The sequence below is a fragment of the Watersipora subatra genome, chromosome 11, assembly GCF_963576615.1.
Source record: "Watersipora subatra chromosome 11, tzWatSuba1.1, whole genome shotgun sequence".
Classification (NCBI taxonomy): Eukaryota; Metazoa; Bryozoa; class Gymnolaemata; order Cheilostomatida; family Watersiporidae; genus Watersipora; species Watersipora subatra.
This window is the reverse complement of record NC_088718.1, coordinates 7,099,913-7,118,123: the sequence shown is the minus strand read 5'-3', so window position 1 is coordinate 7,118,123 and position 18,211 is coordinate 7,099,913. Positions and strand designations below refer to the sequence as shown.

General features: G+C 34.8%; 1 protein-coding gene across 2 annotated transcripts in view; it reads right to left on the bottom strand.

Annotated features, from left to right (window-relative positions):
- Window positions 1-388: 388 nt before the first annotated feature.
- Window positions 389-18,211, bottom strand: part of LOC137408335 (U3 small nucleolar RNA-associated protein 14 homolog A-like) — a 36,241-nt gene continuing 18,418 nt past the window's right edge. For both annotated transcript variants that reach the window (XM_068094828.1, XM_068094829.1), the window contains exons 14-17: window positions 8,493-8,607; window positions 5,501-5,645; window positions 3,078-3,239; window positions 389-1,027 (exon numbers count right to left, since the gene is read on the bottom strand). In XM_068094828.1, coding sequence (XP_067950929.1) covers window positions 887-1,027; window positions 3,078-3,239; window positions 5,501-5,645; window positions 8,493-8,607 — 563 coding nt within the window. In that variant the 3' untranslated portion in view covers window positions 389-886. The remainder of the gene's footprint in view (window positions 1,028-3,077; window positions 3,240-5,500; window positions 5,646-8,492; window positions 8,608-18,211) is intronic.

Sequence of the window (18,211 nt, the reverse complement as noted above, 5' to 3'; positions counted from 1 at the left end):
CGGGTTCGTACTTCGTAAAAATCAAAGAATGTTAAAGTAGCGGTCAATTATGGGTGGTGTTCAATTAAAGAGTGGCGCTGAATTGTTCAACCCTTTTCCTGCATCCATTCGCAGACCCATTTAACCATACAATAACAATCTTACAAGCAACAGCATCTTGATGACTTTTTCTACCCAAAATAAAATATTTGGCTCTTATGCTTATATTGAAAAAAATGTTAGTCATAAGTGAAACAACTCTACAAAGTTGCAAAGTTTATTCCTACTTTCACTTGTCTTACTTTTACTTTGGTATCAAATGTCCTGTTTGCATGAATGAAGCTAAAACAAATGACACATGGACTAAAATTTCAATATTTTAGTAACAAAACTGTCTGGAGACCATTGCTTTTATTGCTTTATGTTCATATCATATGAAATTCATAAATTCAAGGTAGCATAAGAACACAAAATCAGAGAAATATACCTAATTTATATTAGCTTAGCCTTCAGCAACGACCTTCCGTAAATAATTGTCAATAGCTTACAATTTCTTAACAGCCTGCCTATTAACCCTCCTTAATAACAGTAAAGCTTAATGCCCCAATCATAAGCATTTAACTTTCTAGCTACCTCAACATGATAAGTGTGGATAACTCCCAACTGGATAAATAAGGACAAAGAGAGAGCATCACCAGAAGGAAATTAATTAAACCTCGTGACAACAGCTATTAGAAAGCACTTCTTTACAGACAGATCAAAATTTGCAAACACAGCGAAGCTGCATTTTAAAAAGAAATAATATATGTTGGTTTTCCCAGCATCGGTCCAGTGATTAGCCTCTCCTACAACTAACCTTAACGAGCATAACTAGTGAACTCAGTCTATTTGTGCAACCTGTTGACAGTCATGACTTCACTCGGTTTTTCAGTTGTTTGCTGGGCTTCATTCTAGAGCGAGGCATTGGCACGAACACATATGGCTGGGCAATCTTCTTTCCATCACTAACAGTGTCTGACGGAAACTTAGAATTGGTCTTCTCTTGCACCTGAATTTGACAAATCAAAAATAATTTAGATTTATGATCAAGTTATTATTTAATTTTTTAATTTACAAAGATATAGCTAAGCATAACATGAAGTTGAGGGCACTAAACCGAAACAGATGGCAAGAGAAGGCAAAAAACAGAGCTGCATGGAAGTCAGTGATGAAGCCTTAACCACAACACAGTTATTGTTAAATCGATCAACAGCATGAGAGAGATTTATTTAATTTAACGGTAATGGTGTATCTTCGGTCAGTAAAACGCGCATACAACGCATGCGCAACGCGCATACAAGGCACTAGCAACGCACATACAAGGCACTAGCAACGCACAAACATTGCGGATACAACACGCATACACTAGCATTACAACGAGAAAAAACCACTAGAAAGCTCCGGGTTGCCATAAACAAAGGAGCTGTAATGTTTTAGACCTGTTTTATTAACAGATAATAAATAGAATACTTTGAGTAATGTTTTAGACCTGTTTTATTAACAGACTATAAATATTTTGTTGTTAATGTGTTGTAATTACTTGTGTCGGCGTTGTATCCACAATGTATGCATATTGCGCATGTGCCGTATGCGCGTTTTACCGACCTAAGATGCACCATTACCAATTTAATATCTAATTAACCAATGATAAGGCTAATTTAAATCCAAACATAAATAATAACTGATAACCTTTCAAAATTAAAAGTATCTGTATCAATACAAAAATACAATCATCCTTTCTTTTTGAACAATTTTCATTGAAATGAGGAACTTCGTTTTTTTAAATTCAAGAATCTATCTTCCAATAATAACACAAAGACCTTTTCCTATAAATATAAAACTTCTGAGCTACAGAATGAGCCTTTATGCCAATGTGTGAACAATTACCATGCAGTGGGCCCTTTTATGTATTAGCACCTGTTAACATCTACGCTCTGCACACATGGTACAACGTTGAAGAGTGCTGCCTAATTAACACCTGAATCATATTTTATGTCCATCACCGATATTTAAATTGTGGCTACAAAATTATACCAACCCCCATAACGCATAACATCTTCTGGAATGCGCTATCAGTAAATTTCTCCACACAAACTTGAAAATTGTTTAAAACCAGGTATTATTGAAGACTATCTTTAAAAGCTATAAGCGCACACCCTGCTTCCTATGATCCTATCCTATAATTGTTAGATGTCTGATTTCAATTCGGAGTGTTTTCATATATTTATTTTGCAATAAGCCGTTTCCATCCGATATTTTAAAAATGTTGTGATTCTCTGTGTACATGTTGCAGCTCTATAATGGTAGCAAAACCTAATAACTAGTCTTACGGAAATAACTTTAATAAAAAAGGTGAGAAATGAGGTGGAAAGGCCTTATGTATTAAACAACTGGAAATAAAGTACAGCCGACTATGGCCATATCAAACTATATTAGGCTGTCTGTAGGGTTTTACAGTCATTTATGAGCACATAACATGCATATCTGTTTAATGGAAGGGAATGGTGAATGGTGAATGTCGTATATGTTGATTAAAAACAAATTTTCTGTACAAAGACTTTTTTATTACCCGGGCAACGCCGGACATTCATCTAGTATCTGTATAATGGAAGGATTACGAGAGCTGCCAAAACATATGATGGAGCGTAGGAACATATGCATTAGAAATTACCATGTGGACAACGGCTATGTAATGATCCAATGGCAAAAAATAAAGACAAAATAATAGTGAAAAATACCAATGATAAAATTATTTTTCTAGTTTCTTAAATGTCTCATACATCGGCCGTAATGACAGATTGGCAGCCAATAACTGCAGCAGATCGAGCGATAAAAATAGAAAAGAGACAGCTAGGACTAAACTGATAACTCAGACTTAAATGATGATTTTATTCATGCGCTTTCTTAGAAATTTGTTAAAAAATACAGCCCAGCTTCACAAATTGTGACAAGCGATTTTGAAGCAACAAAAGATCAACTGTTTGGTTGTTTCGAACGCCATAAATACTCCAAACCAGCCATGGTGCCACAGACATAAAATTTCAGAAATTGATGCATACCATGTCTTTGTCCATTGGCGATATGATGCTGCCAACTCCAGTTACTATTTTCGGCTTGCAGAGCTCATTGTGTGCAACAGCAGGTACGAAATCTTTTCCAACAGGATGTGACATCAGCGCCTGGAATGTTGGAGTTTTAAGACTTGTCTTCATTCTTGATACCTGAAAGATATCACAAATCACATGAGATCTCCTTTCTAATAGAAATGACAAAATATGTGACTTTGTTACGTTAATCACGTTATGACAACATGTGTGAGTTGCTTACCCTTGCCTATGTTCCTATACATTTTTCTTATTCATTCAAATGATTGGCTAGTCAAACATTCGCTGCTATCACATGACCTGCTTAGAAATGCCCACTGCTGTAGTTTATCATATAATTTTGTCAATTGTAGATGAAAAACAGCCTTTTATAACGAGGAACAAAAGCTAAGGCATATATATATATACCGATCCACCACCGCTATGTTATGCACACAGCTTGCTTTAAATTTATTAGTGGCCCACGATTTAAAGATTTTCACTTGTGGGCGTGGCCCTAGCATGCCTTATAACAACTTATAACAAAGACAAATCAAATAAACCTTAGAATCGCATACCCTAGGACACTTATGTATTCGCCTCATCTAACTTTCGCGTTGTCGCGGAGTCATCCTCTCGTGAAAATTTCATGAGCAAAACTAAACTATCATAAAGAACGAGCAAAAAGGCGGAATTAATTAGCTTTGTTCATTGATAGTCCAAGAAACAAATGGCAGCAAGCGATCAAATTGCATTATCGATCTCGGCCACACAATTCTACCTGCGGTTTACAATTACAAACTAGTCCAAAATTTAATTTTTTTTTCTTACCGGTGAACCGAACTTGAAAAATCTAATTATGTTTGTTCCACCGCATTTATTTTCACATCACTATATTTTCGCACTTATCAGAGCTGCGAAATTAAGTTGCATCAAAATTTTACTCTGGATGCTACTCACAAAACTAAATACTAGCGAAATATAAGTGTCCTAGGGTAAAAATACTTACTAATCTCTTTATATCGAGAGTCATATTTCAAGTGTTTAGTCAAATAAAACTATGCTTTTCATAATAAGTTGTTTTGATTGAATTTACAGAGTTGGTTCTCATCATGAAAAACTTTTCTAGCACTCAAAAAGAAATTTTTTTAACACAAGTAGTCCATTTGTAATGACTGGGTCGCTCAAGGACGAACAATTCGGAGATACAACATGTTAAAAGTTGTCAAACATAAGCTTTTACTGTTAGTGAGTCAAGACGGCGACAAAGCAGCTCAGTTTTAAGTGTGTGCGTATGTCCGTAGCAACTCCTATCTCACCCTTCACATACTGCCATGACATCGTTTTTATGTAAGTATGGTATCGGGTGTGTCTGCCATAGTTGAGGTATTATAAAAAAGATCATATTGATGGCATATGCAAATGCTAAATGAAAAGAGAAATGCCAAGACAGTAAACGTAAAGAATATGTAAACCTCCCTAACATCTGCAGAAATACACTTTTTAACTTTTCAATGATTATTATAAGCTCAAGTTCTAGTGTTAATTAAGTTACTGATACTTAGTTATAACAAATTATATTTTGTTATAACTTGAAAATAGGACTTTCTATGCATATAAGCTAACTGTCACTTCTTATCACTAATATGTGAAGTTATCCAAGGTGTGACACTAAGTTTTTAAAAATCTTTGTCACTGCATACAAAGAAACTTTGAACACATCGAGTAATTTTTGTGATTTAACATAGTAATTTTTAATTCAACATGCAACTTAAATTAATGCACACACAGCAGCTAAATAAAAATGTTGAAATTTAATGTGTCTGTTAAAAGTTTGCACTTATTATTAAAAAAGCCAATAAAGAATAGAGAGGAGAAAAGATGATGAAGTACAATGTATATAGCCTATACGAATGCAACAGAGGCTCAAACGGATTGTCGCTAAACCACAGAGTCTTCAGAACAGAAGCGTTAAGCGAGGACAACTTTATGTAACAGACCTCAATACATAGACAGTTAACCTCACTGAACCGCTCAAGCCTTTTGTCACAGATGTAAAATTTTACAGCAACAATCTAAACAGAGAGGACCTAGGTCGATAACTTTTGGAAGCACCTGTTAATGCTATCAAAAACCAAAAGGTAAAATGCTTATGGACAAGTTGAGCAATCATAATATTACCAAAAAGCTTTTACTATTTGACTCTATTGACTTTCAGAATTGATAGAAAATCAAGTTCATTCCAAATGAGAATTAATTGTAAGTCAGTCAAGTTATTCAAATTATGAAGTTCTAATGCCGTTAAACATTGTTCAAGTTACAATATGTCACGCTGGAGACTACAGTAGCAACAAGGAAGTTTGGAGTGACTCGACAGAGCTGATGTCATCTAAGCATACCTGGAACTTTGCAATCGGCTGTGAACGGATCGCCTCCTCATTTACTATCACACCTCGAGGATATCTTGACCTTTGCACATCCCTCTCAGCTTTTTCTGCAGCTTTCCGTAAATTTTCTTTGCGTAGACGTTCCTTTTGAAAGCGTCTAGAAATAGTAAAAGAACTCCCAGAATCAAGATATAAAACCAATAATAAGAATATGCATATAATAATGCAAACACGTTTCATAGCTTCAAATCATTAGAATTCATAAATAAACACGAGTGTAGAATAAGAAGCTGTTATTATGCAGAATGATAGCAGTTGATATCATTCAGTTTGTTCATGATTAAAATTAAAACTGAAAGAATTAGCCCAAGTATTTTTCCTTAGTACCATTGGTCAGTTCAATTAATAGCTACCACTCTTTATCTGGTAATAAGCAATAAATCATGTATATTCAATTAAAATTTCCAATGCATTTCCTTATATCTGAAATCTTCTTTATTTGAGATTTTTATAAGACTCGTCATTAATAAAATATGACTTTTGAATCAACATAAACTGGTTCTGTTCATAGACCTTCGTAATTGATTAATCATAATCAATTATAATCATTCTAAAATCAATGTTAAATAATGAGTGTAGAATGGACATCAAGTTGTTTTAAATGTATCAACTGTCTCGCAATGACAATATTCTGCACCTGGAATTATTGAGATGACTAAAACAATGGCTGAGCCGGGGCTCGAAATAATGGTCCTCAGCGTATTAGACCAAGACACTAATCAACTGAGCTAATCAGTCACATTCAGACGCCTTCCAAATCCTCACAATATTTGTTCTCTGCACGACAGAAAAAGGGAACAGATGAATGTACAACAGCCAATAATATTAGTGATTTAAATATATTTTCAATAAAAAACAAGCTATAATTGTACTAGCATGCTATTGATCCACTTGTAAGTCTTTTCTAACATCAGCTATCAAGTATCAAAGAGGAGAGTGCAAACAGAATCGAGAGTACACTTCCTGCAGTAAAGAACCTCTAGCCATAATCCACTGTACACAGAAAGCAATCATACTGGCTGAATCAGAACATGAAATGCTAACATCAACCACTCGTTTTGAATGAATTCAAATAAGATGCTTTGAACTTATCATCATTCGCCAACTGTATATCTGTAACGTATACTGTAACGTATACTGTAACGTATACTGTAACGTATACTGTAACGTATACTGTAACGTATACTGTAACGTGTACTGTAACGTATACTGTAACGTATACTGTAACGTATACTGTAATGTATATCTGTAATGTGTACTGTAATGTATATCTCCGTCTTCACTATTTTGGTAGCCGGTCTGTAACTTGACGCGATGGGCTAAAGAGCTAGAATTATTTTACCTATTACAAAACACCAGCCTTCATGCTGACTACTTGTGTGCTCCTAATTTCCTTCAATTAATTCTTTAATTACATTGCTTTGATATGTGTGTAGGTCACACATTTTGACTCCCACAAATTGGACTGTCTCAATTATTCCAATGGAAAAATTATCCAATGGATTAAATTCAAATTAAATCCAATGGAAATTTATTCATGAAGACGAGAAAAATAGAGAGGAAAGGTTTTAAGTTTTTCAATATAAAAAATGACAACTGAGTGGTAGAGACTCACAAAAAGTTCTCACAGTACATTTTTCGGGCACATTTTTTCATCCCACTACCTAAATATACGACCTTGGCAATGCTTTAGTTAGCTGGGTACCTGAAGGTAACAATGTTTATTCTTACCCTTGATTGCATTATCTTAAAAACATAATTTTTTCAAAAAACTCAGTTTAGAGCTACATATATAATCAAATATTACAAAAACTGGCTGGGATTTTCCATTTACTCTGTATATTTAGTGGCAGTTCATACTTAATAGTTAGACCTTTATGGATAGGAAACTTACAAGTAAAAATGAAAAGAACAGTGGTAACAAAGGATTATACAACATATAAATTATACATATGTATAATACATATATATATATATATATATTATACACCATATAAAACATACATATATACCTATATATATTATACACCATATAAATTATACATATACATAATACCTATGTAGATTATACACCATGATATAGTATACATATATATATTAAACACCATGATATACTATACATATATATAATACCTATATATATTATACACCACGATATAGTATACATATATAATATATATACTATATAATATAAATATTATATAATATAATATATATGTATTATATACCATGGAGACTATATCATGGTGTATATTATATAATATACACCATGATATAGTCTCCATTAAACACAGCGTTTTTATGGGGAGCAGTTGTTGTTGAGTGGTTAGTGCACTGGCATATAATCAGTAGGTCAGTGGTTCAAATCACGGAAGAACCATTGGTAGTGTTAGGAAGGACATCCAGTCACAATTGCTCCTGCGCCAAATCCCATGCGGAGATGGTCACAGTATATTTAGTTCGAGGATAAATTTGGCTCGGAATAAAGTGCCATACACACAGCAGAGAGGGAATAAATCTTAATAATGAAATTAAATAAAACATCAAAATGATTAATTTTATACGCATGTTTAAGTTAGACTAGAATAAACTAAGAAGCTGCGTATTAAGATCAGTAAAGACTTGGAGCAAAATAAAAATAATAGCAAATAATAGTAATGATATAATAAGAAAATAAGGAACAGCCGCTAGGAGGTCAACTTACTCTAGGTAAAAGGGCCAAATACTAAGAAAGTTTGAACACCTGAAATCAGTGCTGGGAGGGTTTAGAAACCTGGAATCAGGTGTTTTGAGGGTTCAGACACCTGGAAACAGGTGCTAGTAGGTCAGGTGATAAAAGGGTCCACACCTGGAGTCGGAGACCAGGTGCTAAAAGGGTTCATACATCAGAGGTCAAAAGCGGCATGTAGATAGAGATAACAAATGAAAGCCAATGATAACTTACGACATTTTGCGTTGGGGTTGATTTTCGATGCCTGCACCAGACCACCTGCCCCACCCTGGCAACTTTGCAAGTGCTGCCTCTGCATCAGCAGCCTCATCTTCCTGATCAAACTTGCCTAAAAAATGAAAACCTTTACATAAAATGCAATTTCCTATATCACTGTGGTCAAGTTCTTGCACAAACGCTTGGCACAACATGATTTAGATTTATGTCCAAGTTATCTGGAGGTGTCGTGTGAGTTGCTGACACACCAGTTACTCCCCTAAAGACATATCTACAGTGATGCAACAGTATTACTACAGTATTGTACAGTAATACAACATCAATAAGTACATCAAACAACACATACACATCAGGATGGTTTACACTCTAAAAACTCTTCCTTTTTGTCAACTTAAGACTCGCAAACAGTCGTTGCAATATTTGTGGAAATATTTAAAAGCAATAAAAGAAAATCAATTTATAATCACAGAAAATAGACTGCAGCCTATTTGCTCTGCATTCAGTTGAAAATGAAGATTGTCGAAGGACTGGTGAAAGAAGGCAGTGCCATGAACAAACTCATTACATAGTAGAATCGCTAGCTAGTAGGTATTACTAGACAAAAATGAATGAACCTTAAGTGTGTCCCTCTAAGAAATATTGATCTACTCTAAATATGACAATATATTTCAGGTCATTTCAGCGGAATAAAATATGGTGTACAAATATACAAAGAATGGGTTACAGTTGTGAGGCATATTTTTTCACTTGCGAAATGGCACTGAGAGCCTAATGTGGAATGAAATTGTGCAGTCTGTACTATTGTTATATCAGTGAAATGCATTTAAACTAACTTGTGCTCACCAACATGTTGAGTGCAGGGAGAATAATAATTTATTTTACTATTTTACCACTTCACGATATGTAATTTTTACTATTTTGATAGCTGACTAATTATTAGGGTAAAATAAACGCACAAAATGATTACAAAATTATATGAAATCCACATCAAGTTTCTCCAAAGATAGTTGTTTGTCATCTTTGTAATACATGTGAACAGATATTGACTTGAGTGATCTCTTCACTCCGAATGCACAACCAAACACATTTACAACTAAGAACGCCTGTAATTAGCCATAACTCTCCCATATGAAGGATGATGTGCAACATTAGCTCTGACCTAGTGAATTTTCACGTATTAAACAATATAAGACGAGTTATAAACTTCGGTAATGCCTTTAACAACTTCAGCTAATCTTCGGTAAAGTTAAAGGTAGAATTAGTAAAGGATTAAATTTAACTTTGGCACAGTTCACTGAAAAAAACACATAAAATCACGGAGCAAGTTTATAGTACATCAAATGATGATTGATAGGACTCTTTTATATTGTTAAAATTACAAAAATATCTGTCACACCTGCGCCCATAAGACCGGCATAGGTTATTTTTGTGCTGCTCTGCTTCACTATGGCGAATTCAGTTGGGATAAAGAAGACATTGAACAAACAATATTACCTATATTTTTTATTTCTTTTTCATTAATATTGCGTTTATTGAGGTTTCATAAATAATTGTATATATTATTATCCTCACTGAATCTATTTGCGCTGTACTTGACATGTTACAAAAAATAAAATTTTATAAAAACTCTCATCTCATTAAGAAAACACTTATATATGAACTTATTTCATTGTTTAATTATGTTTTGACTTTAATTTTCAAGACACAAGTTTACACTAGTTTGACCAATCAGAACATTAAAAACAATTTCTTCAACGTGTTGGCTTCCTCTCGGTGACACAGAGTGCTCACTCTAACTATCTGATTGTTGGTTGTATTTGTGAGTTTTATTTGTGAGCTTTGTTGTGGGCACACAATGTCTTTTAGCCAACCAGTGAGTCATATTTTCTCATTCTCAGTGTTTAAATAATTTACCTAATCTTCATATCAATCTACAATACTGTTTGTCTCCATAAGTTTCTTGCATTAAAGTGACCAAAGTTTATTGTTATTGTATACAGCAATGTATAAACACTGTTATATATATTGTACATTGTATTTGTACGTTGTACAACATTCCACAACTTCAGCATAAGAAAATAACCATTGAAAAGGTTACACTCTGTCAACACCTATTTAGTCGGATACATACAGTAACTTGCTAGGAATAGAAATTATATAACAATAATCAGTGAAGTGATAAATGAGGAATAACCAACTTTGTTCAATATTTAAGTAATCCTGAAGTAATCGCCTGATCTTATACTAGCAATGGTAATATGCCAAAATATTGAGTGAGAAACTGGTCTCTAATGGCATTCTACTAGCCATATAGTAAAAGAAAGGCCTATCAAGAGATTGGCACCAGTGCATTGGGAATCTGTACAGTCGGTAGGTTCAGTTATTCAATAAGTTATAAAATGCATAAACAAGTAATTATCTCATCATTGTCGTTTGAGCTACCTATCTTTGGCAATAGTACCCTAGGACACTTATGTATTCGCCTCATCTAACTTTCGCGTTTTCGCGGAGTCACCCTCTCGCCAAAATTTCATGAGCGAAACTAAACTATCATAACGAATGAGCGAAAACGCGGAATTAAATAGCTTTCTTCATTGATAGTCCAAGAAACAAATGGCAGCAAGCGATCAAATTGCATTATCAATCTTGGCTACACGATTCTACCCATGGTTCACAATTACAAACTAGTCCCAAATTGTAAAAAATTTTCTTCCCGATGAACCGAACCTGAGGAATCTAATTACGTTTGTTCCACTGCATTTATTTTCACATCACTATATTTTCGCACTCATCAGAGCTGCGAAATTAAGTTGCATCGAAATTTTACTCTGTATGCTACTCACGAAACTTAATACTAGCGAAATATAAGTGTACTAGGGTAGTTATAATATACCTGGTAGTGTGATGAAACGCGATAGATTTTTCATCTCTACTGGAGAGAGCTTAACTGGGTATTATCGATTCTAATCCATCCGCAGTGAGCATTTCTGTAACGTCGAATAGTAGGCTATCCGTAAATGCTTTCGGACAACTTTAGCAAAGATAAATGGCCGTCGAATCTGTTAGGATTTTACCGTTTCTATGATTCGGCGTAGAAGAAACCGTGAATCCATTTGAAGCATGGAAACCCAGTAAATTTTAATTATGTAGCTTCAAATTATTTTAAACTATTTATGTAGATTTATTGATGAGCTAATCAAATGCAGCTTTGCCATTCGTTGAACAGCCAGCGAGTCTGTTGAATGGTTGAAAAATTCTGAGTACATCTTTGATTAAAAATGACATTTATCTTTTGGAAGATTATACCTGAAGCAAGTATGTAAGAGTAGCGACGTTATGAGAGTATATGGAGTGACCAGCAGTAGCTAGCAGATACCGAGCGTTCCGATCTTTTTATGACAATGGTGGAATGCTACATACTTACAAACATTTAGGAGTGATTATGTCTTTTGAACTCTTTTATTGGAAAATATATTTGAATAAGGATTTAATTCTATATTATGACCACTGTTCCTCTGTCAATTAACTTTTTTCTGTTATAAAGTGCAAAAAATAGATTATTCTGAGGTTTGGGAGGGTGATATGGCGCGGGCGTTTGGCTCAGCCGATTTATGATTATAGAATGATCAAACAGTCTACAATATCTTTAGCTTGAAGATTGAACAGACGCCATCAGTCGGAGACACAAGTCTGAACAGCAAGTTTTCCAAAGTAACATCCACAACTTACATATATTACTTACATGTATACTATATAACTGTACAGCTACGTTACTAAAACTAGTGATACTTTAGGATGAATCTGCATAACTGTACAGACACATTACTAAAACACCAGCAAGTCGATTAGGATTAGCTCTTTAGCTAATAGCTCGAGTAGCTTCATAATTATAAATTTACTGAAATTGAAATGCAGTCCCTTTCATACACTTTTGGAGTTACGACACGTCGAGTGTTACTCTGCATGATTGAGTGCTGTGAAAGAAAGTTGTTTTATCAAAGTTTTAGCCACTAAAACTGCTTTAGCAGACACTCCTATAACATAAACCTCTTATTACGTAAAATCTAGATAACATAAATAATTTATGTGAAGTTTTTGCTTCATGCAACGTAAAAATTCCATATAACGTAAATTGTCAACTCGGGTGAGTTCTCAAATTCGATTTGAATGTTAATCTATCTCGCCGCACTGGCCAAAGAAAAAACAACATGCGTATAGCATTACATCTATTATACATATACATGTATATATACAACTTTTGCAACATTCTAGTTAGTCGTGATAAATTATCACACGTGTCGACAAAACAAAGTATAGGGTAGCTTCTCAATTATTCATTAATACAAAGGCGATCGATCGATTGGTGCAGGGGTTACAGTGTCGGTCTACCAATCTGAATATCATGAGCTGGAGTATCGGCAAAAGTTCTCTTTAATCCTAACTATGACCCCCTGAATAGGGATAGCCAAAGAATAGGTAGTGTATGTACCACTTTTTGTAGTAAAAATATTTTGCTATTTTGCTTTAATGTAAACAAATAAAATATTTATTATTAGTTTTACTTAGCAGAATATACTTTAATGTTTAGAAAGAAAGTAGCAAATAGGTGTATATAAATGTCCAAGATATGCGCTACCCATCAACTTATTGTAAAAGTTATTGCAAACATGCTCTATAAAACCAGTGAAATTGATTAGGAAAGGAGAAAAGTTGTTGATGCAAACCAATTATACTGCATTCAAGAAAGAGTTAAGTCAAGTGTTTCCTTTTTATACGGCCAAATGGCTGAGTTTAAAAAGATCTAGAAACGAAATAGACAATTTACATGTATGTTACTGTTCTTAAGACATCAATTCCCTATAACGTAAAGTCGTAAACGCTCCTGGAATGGATTATTTATGTTGTAGGAGCACCTACTGGACTTGTTATAAAACTACTAAAAAATCCCAAAGAATCCCAGTAGACATTTATTACCAACGTAAACAGACAACCAATAGCAAGCATAGACTGAAGGCCATTTACATGCCGCAGAAAGCATAGCTACACGGGTCACTGTAGCGCACAAGGTTGCGATAGACAAAGTCATCGCTGTCTTTGGAGCAGCGCATAACCAAGATATTGTTTGTTACTCTTTTGCATTCACCGGCGCCATATGACTGGTATGCCTTCACCACTTTTGATCGCCCGACTTCCGTTGGCATTGGCTCATCTGTCCAGATGCTCACCAAAGTACCACAACTGTACGGCTTTGGGCAAGTGTCCAGCATTTTTGTACCGGCAGCACCCGTGAACCTAAACCAGTGGTCTTCCATATCAAGGTGCATGTCACAGGCATATCCGTTAGACGAATGTATGCCACCGGGTTTGATATGCTTCCCCTGATTATCCTTCCTCCAATAGTCTGTGAGATGTATTGCCTTAAAGCACTGACTCGGGTCAATCACCTCTCTTTTTTCCAGCTCCAAAGAATCTGCCGAGGAATTACTACCATGTTGCAGCGACGCCGCTCGTGAAACGAGCAGAAGAACGCAGAAGAAATAGAAGACAGCCATGATAAGTGAAGATCGCTCTCAGGTGAAATAACATCAGGTGAATAAATGTGAAAGACCAGCTGTTTGTACATGCAAAGGTGCTTATCAACTTCCTGCTTGCAGCAGATGATAGAAGACATCATGGAAGATGATAGGAGACATCATGGAAGATGATAGGAGACATCATGGAAGATAAATTCGTGGAAAGCAAAATATCAAGTAAGCAAGTAGCATTGGCTTCTGAACAGCTGGGAGCTGACATGAGTGATAGCGCTGTGCAAACACATGTCAATAGATGTCTGGGTGACAATAACTGATAAAAGGTGAAACCTATCCAACTTATCAGATGTTTTATTCTTTGCTACGTACTTATCCTGTCAGCTAAGCAAGTGCATTACCCCAATTACAACTCAGCCAAACCTTTAAATACAGTACGAACTTATTTGAAATCTAGCATTCAAACAAAAGCATTATATAAAAACAACATAAAAAATTAAAATAATAAGGTAATAATCAATAAAACACATGTAAAAAAACAGATTTTCAATTCAGAGCATTCCATTCTCTATATTAAATAAGCATTTTTTTTACCAACCCCTGTTACATCGTGCTATACTGTTCCCCACACTGGCTATAGAGCTTTACCAGATTACGAACAGTGGGCACAGATGGCCATGAAAACACTTTTTGTACAAACAGATGACTATCTGGGAATCAACTATCTGGGAATCGAGTCAACCAACTTCAGCCAGGGCAAAGAAAATGGAAGACAACGACTATAAAGCCAACGTAGCAAGGATACTGTCGTATATGATGTAGCAGCCTCAAAGAGTAACCCCAACATGCCACAACAGCAGCAAAGGAACCCCAACATATGCAACTACAGCTTTAAAAAAACCGTAACATGTACCACAACAGTAGCAAGGAAACTAGTACATGCGCTGTAACAGTACCAAGGCAACCGCAACATGTGCAACAGAAGTAGCGAGGAAACCACAGCAAACCACCACAACAAACAGAAGACATGTGCAGGCAGCTCAATATAAAAGCTAATTAGCAACCATTTGGCCAATCCACATTGTAGCATTGTTTTATCTATTGAGGCCAAAGACCTATTAACTATACTGTATACTGTATAGTTTACAGTATACAGTTTATAGTACACTGTATAGTTAATAGGTCTATAATCGAGGCATTGATTTCTGAAAGTTGATTCTTATCTGACAGTGTCGAGTTGTCGAGAAGACAACTGACAAGACAAAGAACAATGCAGCGATAAGCTACTCACTACAAGAGACTAGAGCAGTCTTGTAGTGCAAATTTGAATACAGTAAATTACATATCTTATTACCGTAAAACCTCTGTTTGAACGCCATGGCACTCTATTTTTCAACCCTTCCTTATAGAAGCATTTAATTAGAGGTGGCATTCAAATAAAGAGTGACGCAGTATTTTTCGACTAGCTCGTCTGAATTTTGGGAAGATACATTTAACCCTTTCATGGGTGAAGGGATGGTAAAATCACTTGTATTTTGCAATCTCCTTCGGGCGGATTGACGTTAATGCCGTCGGCCTTAGCATTTTCGCTAAACCGTTTTTCATATATGTCAAAGTATCGAACTGAGTTAAACAAGGCACTACTTTGAATAAAAAATATTAGCATTGTACGGTTATTAATTATTTCTTTGGTGTCGTTTTCAAAATTGAAAAAAACCCATAAAGCTTTGAAGTTAGAAAATGGACATAATGTTTTTAATGTTTTAAAGATAAAATATGTCATAACAATGGCTGCTATTAATTTGTACGGTGTTCCTGAAGGACGTTCTCTTTGTTCATCAAAACGATTTAAAGTTATCAGGTAAGATTGTAAACCACATTATGGACGCAGCTGAAAATAATGAATAGGATTTAGACCTTAGCGATTTGAAATCAGAGCGTAGTTCTGATCATTGTGACAATTGATCTTCTCAAGTACACCGTCACTAAAACCATGGCAACCACTACAACTGACAACAACGATAGAAATAATTGTCACTGATATAACTGAATTATTATTAGTACCATTTTGTGGACACTTTTTTACTGATCACTTTCTATTATGGGTTCGTCAAGATCAAAGAATGTCAAAATGGCGGTAAAATAGAAGTGGTGTTCACTCATAGAGTGGCGCTGTATATTTTAACTCTTTTTCTATAGTGACGTTCAAATAGAGGTTTTACAGTAATTATTATAAACAATGATGCTTTCTGTCACATTTTACAGCTGGATATTTTTATTGTCTGTATAACCGTGTTGTTTTAAGATTTAGCGAGAAACCGTGTCATCAATCACTGCCTGCTACAGTGGTGTGCGAAATAAGATGGACTCTTGTTGGAAAACTAAAATTGTCATTTACAACATAGATACACATTGTGAATTTAATCAATTATTATACATATTAATATATATAAGAAAAATTATATATTAAATTAATCTTCCGTTTACCGTAAAATAAACAGCTGTAAAACATTTTGAATGATTATATAAGCTAAATTTTGAACAGTTCAATTTTTAATGGTTGAAAATAACAATCTTTACAGAAATCAATAACAATCTTTACAGAAATCAATAACAATCTTTACAAAAATCAATAACAATCTTTACAGATATGATCACACCAGAAATTTGTATTTGCTTGTTTCAAGTCATATACAGTAGACACTTCTATAACGTAGTGCTGCAGGATAGAACGATATTGCATGATAGGTGTCGATTTTGTATGGGACGATATCATTATGGGGCGTTTTGTAGGTCGATTCTGTAATCGGGTATATCAACGTTTTTGATATTATGTCAAGACGATAAATATCTGTGTTTAATTGGCAGAACCAACATCGGTTATCGCCCACTTTCGTGACTCAATATCGGCACAGCACTAGTTCCTGAAAACTTATTTGCGAGCCCGCGGATTTCCTTTATCTTTGAGAATCCTCTAGAAACGGACCGGCAAGGTAGAAAAAAAGTTTCATAAAAGTTTCTTAAATGAAGTTAGAGAGAAAAGACAATTCCTAACTTTTTTGTATTTGGACACGATTATTGCTGTTGTATTTCTGTTTTTGGTGAAAGGTCACAATAATCTATATCGAGAGAGCATAACTCGAAAGTTTCAATAGATAGCTCACAGGGCCAATATATCGTTTTGGCATGTGGTGTCATATCGCACGGCACTACTATAACGTATACCTCTTACAAAGTAAATTTATGATAACGTACCAAATTTATGTCAAGTTTTTGTTTCCTACTATGCAAAAATTCCAGATAACGTAAAGTGCTTTCAAATTCCATTTGAACGTTGACCTATCTTGCTGCACTAACAAAATAAAAAAAGGGTGGGCATATAACGTTAACATATTATATACATATACAACGCAACAATCCAGTTCATCGTGATAGATCGTCAGATGTTTCGACAAAAAATAGAATAGGATAGCTGCGCATTGCTCATAAATACAAAGACAGGTGTTACAGGTGATTGGTGCAGGTGTTACGGTGTCAGTCCACCAATCGGAATGTCACGAGTTGGAGTATTGTCGAAAGTTCCCTTTTATCCTAACTTTGACCCCTGGTTACAGATAGACGACAAACAGGTAGAACTGATTTTTGGTAAAAGATTTTGTTATTTTTCTTTCTTGCGATGTATAAAATATTTGTTATTAGTTTTACTTGGAAGAGTACAGTGCTGTTTAGATTAAACAAGCAATTCATTGCAGATGAACGTCAAAGATATGCACTCCCGTCAACTTATTGTAGAATTACCACAATCATGGTCTATAAAAACCATCGAAATTGATCGAAAAAAGGAGAGAATTTGTCTGTGAGAACTAATATAGTCTTGGAACGGATTAAGCAGTTGACATGTATTTTACTGTTCTTATAACGTAAAATCCCTACAACGTAAACGGTCCTAGAACGAATTATTTACATTGTGCATACTGTACATGCTATATGACTTGGCATATGCAAATAAAAATGTATGCGTTGTGATCATATCTATACAGATTGTTATATTTAGCCATTTGAAAAAGAAACGTTCAGTGTTTAGCCTATGTAATCATTCAAAGCAGCTTTACAGCTGTTCGGTTTGCATATTTAAAATCAGGAAAAAATGACGATTGATTTAATATTGCCATTTATGGCTATTAGCTA